Source organism: Castanea sativa, chromosome 6 (assembly GCF_040712315.1).
Source record: "Castanea sativa cultivar Marrone di Chiusa Pesio chromosome 6, ASM4071231v1".
Taxonomy (NCBI): domain Eukaryota; kingdom Viridiplantae; phylum Streptophyta; class Magnoliopsida; order Fagales; family Fagaceae; genus Castanea; species Castanea sativa.
In genome coordinates this window covers 12,922,922-12,934,156 of record NC_134018.1, presented here as the reverse complement: position 1 = coordinate 12,934,156, position 11,235 = coordinate 12,922,922, and the positions used below count along the sequence as shown (strand labels likewise).

The window sequence follows — 11,235 nt, the reverse complement described above, 5'->3', positions numbered from 1 at the left end:
AAAATAAAAAATTGCTGTTCATATGTGTAATGAGAAATTTTGTATCCAAGGATGATTTTCATTTATATCAATTTAAGATTTTGACGAATATGATGAGATTCACAAAGGCACAACAATAATAATCAATAAAATAAAAAATTGCAATGAGAGACGTAAATATATAACAATTTTGACAGCAATGGAATCACCTAAAATGCTTGTGTTTTAATAATCTTGTTAAGAATGACAAAATTTGATGATTGTCCCTTTAAATTCATGATATCATGCCAGAAAACCTAGTCTAGAAGCAGTATTCCAAGTAATATTGTGTTCGAAATAAGATTCTAGCTCTAGTGGACAAGGCTTTCTAGTAATATTGTGGACAAGGCTAGGAATCTCCTCCAACAATTATGTGGCAAATTATAAGAACATGTGCGTATTTTTTAAGCAAGTCCACATGACTATTAAAAATTTCATGTAATTAAAAATACAATTGGATGTATTTTCAATTGCCACATGAGTCGGAGGAACAAACTGATTTGGAGGTAAACTTTAATGCTAGTCATCAACATTGATGCAACAACGTTCTAACTTGTCATTATCATTTTAACAGTACAAAACGTTTAATTTGTTGCCGGTCTTTTAGAACCAAACGTTTAATTTGTTCCTGTTTTTTAAGAAACAATTTAAAACAAGTTTAATTTCCTAGTCTGAACTAATTGAACTTAAAAACTGGAGAATGTATTGCCATTAATGATTTAATCACCTGACTATGAACAGCCAGCAAGAACCTTGTCCTTAGAAATTAGAATGGGGCAGGCACAAAATGACTATCGCTGTTAGGTTTTTTCGTTTAAAAAAAAAAACAAAAAAACAAAACAAACAATCAAACGGTTGAGACTCCAAGCGAGGGTGTCGATGTGTTGGAGAAAAAACCAAATGTGGAGCTTATTTTTGGGGTTAGATTTATGATTCCAATTGGATGTGCAAAATTCAGAGTCTAATGAGCCAGCCAATATTTTCACTTACGACCACCAGAAAAATGGCAATTCTTTTTTAATTTTTCTTTTTCTTTTTTCAGCTCCTAGTATCCAATAATAAAAACAAGGTATTACACATGAACAACAGCACTAAATGAGCAACCTTTTCTTTTTAAAACTCCCAAGTATATCCTACATTGCCCCTTCCATTACTGATGGCAGTGACTGTGTTTCATACATGGAACAATTAGTTTAACCGACAACCGTGACTATCCTTTTTTTTTGGGTGGGGGGGGGGGGGTGTGGGGAGTTTGTGGTTTGACAACTCGGTTGAAATAAAGGTTACTAGTTTCTAGTCTAAGTTACTCTATTCAAGTTAATTTTGATTCCCCTGAACCCCCATAAAATGTGCTACAATAATAAACCATACCCAACCCAAACTGGGCGGCCAAAAGATGCATCTTGTAACCATGCCAATAAACCTAGGCTCAAGACATTGCCACAGCATCCCAGCGCCAAATAGTCCCATCCTCACAGCAGCTGAGAATGGTGCTGCAACATACAGAAAGGGAGATTGCTTGTTTTAACAGTCACTATAGTTGTCAAGATCATAAATAATAGTGAGTTAGTGACATAATCAAAGACTATAACTAATACATGTGGGCTTCACCTTCCATCGAATGACATGGCAGTTTGTCTAATTGGAGATTTTGATTGAGCATGTGTCAGCCTGGAAGAGGTTAAAGAGTAAGAAAACCTCATTCATATAATACAGAAATTGCAACTTTTTTTAACACAAACGTCAACCAAGACAAGCAAAACCAACCAACCAACCTTGCAATAAGAACTGGGGGGCTGGATTGCAATTCCCAAACAAAAATCTTTCCTTCTCTATTCCCTGGTAGATAAGACCATATTGGATAAGAACTCCACATATTGTAATGTAAAAACTTGAAGACATAATGCTCGAAGTGGATGCAATTAGAAGGAATTGTATCAACAATATCTTGGTCGATAAACAACAACAACAACGACGATCCACTTAGCATTGTGTCTATATGTGTTTATACAGATATACTTTAAAAAAAAAATAATAACAATAGTGATCCACTTAGCATTGCATTACCTATTGCAGCTGCATTATAATGAAAATCACAGGAAAACTTGATGAACCAAATATCGCAGTCTGGAACAGGGTATTTCTGAAGGATGTCAACTGAACCCTAAACAGAAAACAGTTAACAACTTCTTATTGCAGCAAAAAGCTGAACTGGGATTTCACATATTCAAGTAATGTCAACAAAAAAATGAATGAAATAAACCAATGTAGACTATAGATATTCAGGAAAGACAATTCATAAGTGCAGGAATGATGAGGAATTCTAACCTCTCCCGGAGACTGGTCCTTCACTTTAGGTTCCCATAAAACAATTTCATTGTCAACACTCTGGAAATGGCAGAACAAGAACATTAGTATGAGCACAGATGACATCTGCAAGAAGGCATATAGAAGCAACTCCAATTTACTATGATTTCTAGTACTTTCTACTGGTATATTTGCTGGACAATTTCCAGTCTGGGTTGCACCGACACGCCATTTTTGGCGACGTACCGGTGTCCGACACGTGTCGGACACGGATACCGGCACGACTCGCCGGACTCCGGTGTCCGAGCGGTGTCTCTTTTTTTTTTTTTTTCTCTTCTCCGACACGGCCCCGACACGGCTCCGACACGGTAGACACGCCAGGTGGAAAAAAAAAAAACAGAAAATCACAAATTTTGTAACAGTCGCCGATGAAAGTTGAAATCCAAACAATCGCCAGTGCTAGATTGGGCTGATGGGCGAGTCGGCAAGCTTCATAGATAGTTGCCGTCTACGCCGTGCCTTCTGTCCCTTCCGATCTCTCTCTCTCTCTCTCTCTCTCTCTCGACGTGGACAGGTCTAAGTTCGACCTCTTCTCCTTTCTCCCTCTGTTTTTTTTTTCTTTCTTTCAGATAATGTGTTTTTTATAACGTATATATGGTGGCTTTTTTGGGCTAAGTCACTGCTAGCCCAAAAAAGACAGTGACTTAGCCCATATTAGCCCATGATATAAAAAGAAAGTGGCTTAGTAGTGTACTGTTAGTGACTTAGCTCATATTAGTGACTTAGTTTATTGTTAGTGACTTAATAAAATTATATCACCTAAGTTATAATTTTTTTTTTTAAATCCCTCTCACACTACATATATATATATATATATAATTTTTTTTTTTAATCCCAAAAGTTTAAAGCTTGTTTTCCTTTTATGTTTTTAGTTTGGTGTTGAAGGTAAACTATTTAAACTTTTGGTTTGTACTTTAAACATTTTATGTGTATTATTGTACTACTTTGGATGTTAGTTTACTTATTTGTAGTTCTTACATAATTTAAATTCTAGATATAAACGTATTTTATGTCTAAAAATATTTAAAAATATGCCTAAATATAAAATTTAATTAATTATTTAATTGCCGTGTCCACGCCGTGTCGTGTCCTTGTTTTTCTAAAATTGTCGTATCGCCGTGTCCGTGTCCGTGTCGTGTCCGTGTCCGTGTCCGTGTCCGTGCATCATAGTTTCCAGTTAAGCTAACTGACAGCAGATTAAGAATTTGACATGTTACTTTTTCTAGACTTATCTTTTCATTTGAATACATGTATTGTTAAGTCATTCCAACAGCCATCAAAATTTAATATTTCTTGAAGTTGTTCCAAGCACAACATCAGATACTAGAGGTCAGTATAACACAACAAAAATGAAACACAGTTTAAAACCTTGAGCAAATGGTATCTCAAGAAGCAAATAGCAAACACAAAATCAGTGGATCAAGCAATAATTTACCTTTGAAAGAATAAAATCGCCGAGCCACCTATTACAGTCAACATAGTTTGAATGAATTGAAGCTATGAACACCTGAAAAGTGTAAGGTGGACTAAGATAAAATGAGCACAAATACTCATCTGTAACACAAAAGATGGCTGCTACTCACAGGAAACTGAACATATTTTGTGGGGAACTTAGAAGGGAGATCTGTCCATGTGAATGATTTCTCTACGTATGTCCAGAATTCTGAAGCAGGGTTATAATAAGACAAAAGATTTTAGAAGTTATAACGATGTTAACTTGCTAAGATTAATTATAACTAGCTGACCTGCCCGCACATTCAATCAAGCAGGCCAACTCACAAATGAGAACCTAACAACACACCATTTAAAAAACTCCAACCATTTGACTTGGAACATTTGAACAGATTGAATAATATGAAGAAAGAAAAATGCTCCAATGAACTCTTCAGGCATAAAATCCATACACAACCAACAGAGAAATTTTAGTGTTCTATACTGATTGTCTTCTTAACAAGTTTTGTCCAAAATTTTGTATTCATTTTCCTAGAATCCAACATTTTTGGAATAACCCATGAATTTTAACACTTTCAAACAACGTACAGGATACTTTACACGTTTCATTAAGGATATAATTATTGCCCCCATTACATCCCAGAGCAGCACTAATGGCTCACCAAAAGATATTATGTCTTATATAGATTGTCAACTCAATATGATTAGTGTTAAGATAATTAGTGATCATTGTTTATAATTTTTAACGTCCTTTATCTGTGATACATATATTGTTTTTTGTTTCAACCCATCCATTTTAGTGTCAAACTGTGCCCAAAACAATCATCTAAGCAGTCCAATTTTCCAATTTTGTTCGAGAAATGTTTCTTTTAAAATAAATTGCAAGAAAAACAACAGTAATGCCCTACCTTTCATTGACCATATCTTTACTGTATTGTCCATGCCACAACTTGCAATGCGATACATGTCCGAAGGATGGAAGTCCTGCATAGCCAAAAATAGTGTTGGTATAAAATCCTTTAAAGTCCTTATCTTGCAACATAAGCTATAAATCGAATAGTGAATAAATAACTCAAGGGTTTTTCCCCTATACAACTTCTTAGGGTGAAGGCCGGTCGCTCTTCACTCTTCACTCACCACACTCAAGACTTCATTACGATGACCCCCAGCTCCAGCAAATATCAAAATGCATATTCCAGTATGGACATTCCATAGACGAACTGATTCATCCTGGTCACTCTTGAATATTAGTGACATTTATAAAACAAAAGGAAAGAAAAAGGAGAATTTTATGGTGCATACTTTGCTTGCGGATACCACCAGTGATGGTCTCAGTGGCTGAGTCCTGATTTCATTTATAGAATCCCCATGGCCAACAAAACTCTGTGGAAGACAAGCATGTCACAGGGAAAAACAAGAAATATTTATAAATAGTATATATCAGCATTACACATTTATACCATCTATATAAGGTATAATAAAATAGTATTTAATGAGTTTCCACCAAATTTAAAACTAGGTATATATTTTAATTGTATATGAAAAATGGTAATGTGAGAGGCAGAGGTGTGTGTTGGGTTTTGTGGAGTCTAGTTGTGTTTGATCCGGTTGACGACTCGACTCAACCCGAATAATATTGCGTGGTTTTTAATGGGAGATTTTTTGAGGCTTAGTCCCCGGGAAAAATTTTTGGCCCATTTTGTAGCCCATTGTGAATCTTGTGCGCAGGATGTATAAAACGCTGTTTTTGTAATTAGGGTTTGTCGTTGTCGTTGTGCGTGAGAGATAAAAAGATTGTAGCCACACTTTGTATTTTTTTTTTCTGATAATAGTGAAATCTCTGCAACTTCGTCGACGTAGGCAAATTGCCGAACCACGTAAATACTATCTTGTGCGTGTGATTATTTTTCTTTGGCGTGTGTTTTCTTTATTTTTTGTTTCTCACAGGTTTAGGAATTCGTGGTAATTCCCTAAAGTGTGCACCATAAATAGGGTGTGACAATTAAAAAGCCAACTTTAGTCATCCCTTGGAAACAGACTGTAACAGAGACAACTATTTCTAACACTGCTTTTGTTCTACAACTACTACCCAAAACAAAACAAAAAATATCAAACTGGGTAAACAAGAAACCTTGTGTATTTTCTCGCTGCCAGCATCAACAACACGGAGTATGCCATTGAGTCCTCCTGCCACTACAAAAGGCGTTCCATCAACATGGCATGCCCAGGTCACAGTGTAGAAAGACTCATCCTTCTGATCGACAAAGCACATTGAATTCATATTTGTTTTTTTACATATGAACAATCATTCATTATTAAAGAAGAATCAAACACAGCTATTAAAAAAAACAATGTCTTCATCAATGGGCAAATGTCTTCACATACATCTTCATCAACATAAGACTGCAAGACAGCAATGACTCCCCCTTCAAGGCATTGGTATACAGTCACCTGTGGAGAAACGTCAGCTATTACAACTACAATTACACCAAAATAAATAAACTTCGTAACTCTTATAGGTTCCACCAAAAATTAAGTCCTTAATTACAAATGGGTCTCTACCATTTTGGTCAAAATTGTAACTTTACCAAAGCTCTGACATTTTATAAAGAGCACATAAACTATGCACACTAATACAAACAACAAAAAGAAACTACAATTACATGTTACACAAAAAGTCAATATAACAAAAACCCAGAAGTGAAAAAGGGACAGACGGACCCGATTGCCGCCTACAGTGGCGAAGACGTTGAAGTAGCGAGAGTCGATGAAGTTGAAAACGACAGCGTATAAGGGGCGCTTGCCTTCTTGGAGTCTGTTGGTGACTCTGTAGTCTCGTTTCTTTGATGGGGTCAGCAACCCAATCACTGGCTCGCTCCCAATGGTGAACTTGCCTGACATTACTCGCTCAGCTCTCCTAATTAACCAAATTTCTTCAACAAAATCACACACACTGTTTACTGTTCAGTCAGTGTAGAATAAACCCATTACAATCAGCCCCAAAACACTACAAATAATAAATGTCAAAACCCCAAAATTACTTTTTCTATAGCCATATATTTAACATTATTTTGGGCTATGGGCCGGGCTGTGTTAGATTTGGGTATTTTTCAACTTAACCCAACTGATAGTTCTGAAAGCCAACCCACCAAATTTTGTCTCATCATTCCTATAATCAAGAGTTTGTGTGTGATTACTGATATGATATTTGTTCTCTCTTGTTGAGTTTAATGTTTAAAGCCTTCTTCTTTTTTTTTTTTATATGTGAAGCCAAATTGCCTTATCTCTTAACTTTGGTTCCATTTGCTTCCACACTGGCATCAGTAGCATGAAGCATGGCTTCCACAGTCCTACACTTCCTATCTCGTCCAATTCCAAACCCTTTTCATTCAAACCATCTTGTCCCAAGCCCAAACCCCCAAGCCTCCACAAGCTCATCACAGTCAGTACTCATCTATAATATCCCACACAGAAAGCACTTCTTCATCAAATGCACTTCTGAGTCTAACTCTACCCCTCTGCCTGAGCCTGACTTCCCATTCCCAGCTCCAGCTTCTGATACCAACAACAAAGCAGAGACTTTCCCTATTGAAAGGCGAAGAAAGTCTGAGATAATCCATGACAGGGAGTCTAGAACTGGGCTAGTACAACCTGAGCCGCCAAACTTTGAGATTGGTTGGAAGAGAAGCAAAGAGATCAAATTGGATAAGCCAAAAGGGTATGTCATAGCTGACTTTCTAGAGAAGTTGGAGGATCTAATGGGGAAAGAATTTGGCTCCACGGAGCTGCTAGCAAAAGCTGGAGAAATTGTGGCTGAAAGAGCTAAAGAGGAAGCACAAGTGTTGAGTGATAAAGGAGAAGTGGAGGAGAGGATGATGACTGAGTTGTTTAGAGTGTTGAGACTAATGGAGATGGATTTGGCTATGGTAAAGGCTGCAGTGAAGGAAGAGACATTGGGTGAAAGGCTAGAGCAGGCCAAGGCACGCTGCAGACAAGCTATACTTGTAGCTCTCTCCTTTTGAAAAGCTCATATGTAGAAGATCTGAATAATCGATTTATTTCTTTTTTTATTTTATATATATATATAGATTATCTGTTCACTCTAGACTATCATAAAAAGGACCACAAGCCACATTCATATTGACTTCTTCATTGGGAGATATAGATTTAAATAAGAACTGAGTTCTTGTGAATTCTAAATTAGATTCAATTGATTTGCTTTAAGCCAACAACTCAAAAATCACGCTTAGCATACAAGCTGCATTAGCAACATCAATCCCCTTATGCTTATGATATACTTAAATTATTCATAAAGGAAAGTTATCAAATTGTTTTAAAGTTTATATTATTAATTTTGTTCTGCCTGCTGAGAATGAAGTAAGATTTTTTTTTTTTTTTTTTTTTTTTGAGAATGAAGTAGCATTGGTTATACAAAAAGTTGAAAATCAACACCACATAGAGAAATTTATCCTAGCAGAATATATTTGAAAGTAAAAGCACTTCCATATGTACTTCCAGCATTTTAAGTGATATCTTTCTCACAAAAAAAAAAAAAAAAAAAGAAGCTTTTTAAGTGATATAATGACATATTGACAATGTACTACCACCATATGCCTTCGTTTGGAAGTTCATAAGACATAAAAAAGGTGATGATTACTAAAATAGTAAATTGATTTTCAACTTATTTCTGTATATTCAAGCAAACATTATGTCACGAGGAATTTATTTCTGAATAGCATCCTTCCTTAATTTAAGAAGGTAATTGGAAAACCTGGTAGTCCAAGTAAGAGGCACTTTTCTTGACAAATCTCATGAAACCACCAAAACATATCTTAATTAGTAACAAATATCTAGAAAGTCCATCAACTCTATTGGTTCCTCTCATGTTACTGTTCACATAGGGATAGAAATTAATGAATGTAGTAATTTTGGTTTCCATCACGGAGAAGGTACAATTATGAAATTAAAAGATGACAATTGCAATTTAGTAACAGATTAATTTAATGGTAATTTATTATTTAACGGTTGAATGGCACAAGTCCTTTTATTGGCATATCTCAAATACCGATAAACCTCAAGTTTTCCTGTCTGTTTAGCGTTAACGATGAAAGTAGAAATGTGTCTAAATAAAAAAATTTATAAAAAAAAAAAAAAAAGACCCAAACAAAGAACTTTCATTAATTCCAAAGAATCCAAATACAACTAAAAGCAATTTCTAACACTAAAAAGGAAAAAAAATTGCAAGATGATCATTTTTCATCCAGTTTACAACGGCAATTAGGACAGGTGTTACGCTTCTGGAGCCATGGAAGTAGACAAGACTGGTGATATATATGAGAGCAGTTCATGCGTATGAGCTTATCCCCTGCTTGTGGTTCCTCCAAACACACACTGCAAGTAAAACCCACATCAAATCCTTGCCCTTCTTCACTGCTGCTCACAACAAAGCTACCATTTTTGACCAGCTTGTCAATTGCGCTTGTCGATGCACCCTCCTCCTCAGTTGATGGTGCCGACTCCAAACCGAAACCATCCAACAAGCCCATAAAATCCGCAACTAAATAATCAATATCGTCACTCGGTGCCACCCCAGCATCCACCATGTCCCTGAATTGGGCACGAAGAATCTCATCAAAATCGTTTGTTTGATCAATTTGTTCAATACGAAGATACTCTAGTCCAGCAACAATTGAATAACACTCTAAAGAGTTAGTATTGGTAGCCAAGTTGAGTGCCAAGGATATGATTCTTGGGACAAACTGAGGAGGCAGGTTGAGGGATGAGAGTGCAGCAGCAAGGTAAGCATGGTGAGAAGGTGGGTGTAAGAGGAATTGGTGTGGAATCTGCAACAATAACAGAGGAGTGGGAAAAGTAGTCACATGATCTTCAAGTGGAACTAAGGAGTCAGAACGTAGTTTCTGGTATCGCTCGTAATATACAACTTGAAGAGTGGAGATGGGAAGGAGAGAGTGGTGGTAGTTGCAGTACAGTTTGTTTCCGGTGAGGTTTAGGCTAGTAATATTACAAGTAGCCATCTGAAATTTCAGAGAATAAAGCAAGAAAGAAACAAAAGACAACCAAAGAAAGAAAGACAACCCAGAGAATTGTGAAAGAAACAGTGATAAGTGATGTATCCAACGATGTCCATTATTATATTTATATGGTATATCCAACACCTCCATAAGTAAATTACCGAGGTCGGCGCGGATTAGAGAGAAAAGGAAACTAAAGTTATGTTCCGAAACTCGCTCGGTATTCGAAAGTCCGAATTCTTCTCGGATTTGGAGTGTACGCTGCAATTATTCTCTCCCAATATTTTTATTTTTATTTTTATTTTTTTACTTATTTTTTATTGATAAAATATTATTTTAGTCTTTAAGATTATTATCAAATTAAAATTTTATTTTTTCATCTTTAAACTTTTCAAACGGCAATTATCTCACAATATTCTTTTAAAAAAAATCGCTTACTTATTAAACCATCCAAATAAACACAATATGTCTCTTTTTATGGATTTTCTGATATTAAAACACCAATTCATATTTATCAGTCGCCCTTTTGTGTTCAAATTGGTCTTAAATATTATATTTATATAATGTGAATGCACATAAATAATATGTGTTGATTATTTTTCGTGAATATCTAATTTTAGTTTTATCACTGGTTACAATACAAACCTATTACTAGTATTGAGACATTGACAGTTTTACTTAAATTTGGTCATGCTTTCCATTTTAAAACTAAAAATAACAACTTATCAAAATAACAGGACACCTTCTCTCCATCGTCCATGAAAAAAATTGGTTTCTTAGAAATTTCGTTCTAACAAACAAGAATGGAATTGTTAGCTTTATTAAGGTTTATATATATTCATTCTTGTTGTAGAACAAAATAAATTGAAAATTCAAGTTTAATCATAAATTTTGGCATGTGAATTTTAGTAGGTTGTGTTTGGGTAATCATATGAGAGTTGCATAGGATGTTTTGATCAAATGTTGATGATTTTCATAGTGGACTTTTATTTTTTTATGATGAACCTTATTTTTGAATTTAACAAAAATGATACGTCGTTGAATTTCACATAATTAGATGTAGTCGAAAGCTTAGTTTCGCTCAAGTGCACGTAGTAGCTATGGACTCGAAAAGTTCACATTAGGAAAGAAAACTAAATTTTGGATTTCTATTCATTTAAACTTGGCTAGACACAACAAATTAACTTATTTTAAGAATTTCTGTGATGTAATGTAAAAGTAAATCTCATCATTGTTGATGGCTTTTATTCAATTCGAGCTTATTGGTTTTGCACCTGATTGATGCCTTCAAATTGAGTTTTCTTTTATTTATTTCTTTATTTATATTCTAGAGGATTCATTAACTTCGATTTAATTACTCAAATAG

General features: G+C 35.3%; 3 protein-coding genes across 5 annotated transcripts; 1 reads left to right on the top strand and 2 right to left on the bottom strand.

Moving 5' to 3' along the window:
• Positions 1-1,008: 1,008 nt before the first annotated feature.
• On the bottom strand, positions 1,009-6,871 carry LOC142641142 (polycomb group protein FIE1-like). 3 transcript variants are annotated; one of them, XR_012845316.1, is made up of 13 exons: positions 6,559-6,871; positions 6,223-6,288; positions 5,969-6,091; positions 5,140-5,220; positions 4,975-5,067; positions 4,746-4,821; positions 3,969-4,048; positions 3,821-3,892; positions 2,347-2,406; positions 2,086-2,175; positions 1,794-1,857; positions 1,630-1,689; positions 1,009-1,511 (listed from the first exon to the last, which is right to left on the bottom strand). XR_012845316.1 is itself a non-coding variant. In XM_075815534.1 (13 exons), exons 1-13 carry the CDS (start codon positions 6,736-6,738, stop codon positions 1,448-1,450), a joined length of 1,116 nt encoding a protein of 371 aa, XP_075671649.1. In that variant the 5' UTR covers positions 6,739-6,871; the 3' UTR covers positions 1,009-1,447. The 3 variants fall into 3 exon arrangements, 2 of the variants coding, with proteins under 2 accessions (XP_075671649.1, XP_075671650.1); XM_075815534.1 differs by having other exon boundaries at positions 2,086-2,182; XM_075815535.1 differs by having other exon boundaries at positions 2,086-2,182; positions 5,969-6,088; positions 6,559-6,870.
• A 217-nt stretch (positions 6,872-7,088) lies between these two features.
• LOC142641141 (protein CHLORORESPIRATORY REDUCTION 41, chloroplastic-like) lies at positions 7,089-8,031 on the top strand. The gene has a single exon (XM_075815533.1). The coding sequence runs from the start codon at positions 7,173-7,175 to the stop codon at positions 7,857-7,859; it is 687 nt and encodes a 228-aa protein (XP_075671648.1). The 5' UTR covers positions 7,089-7,172; the 3' UTR covers positions 7,860-8,031.
• A 962-nt stretch (positions 8,032-8,993) lies between these two features.
• LOC142641781 (uncharacterized) lies at positions 8,994-9,984 on the bottom strand. Its single transcript, XM_075816259.1, has one exon. The coding sequence runs from the start codon at positions 9,870-9,872 to the stop codon at positions 9,087-9,089; it is 786 nt and encodes a 261-aa protein (XP_075672374.1). The 5' UTR covers positions 9,873-9,984; the 3' UTR covers positions 8,994-9,086.
• Positions 9,985-11,235: the final 1,251 nt, after the last annotated feature.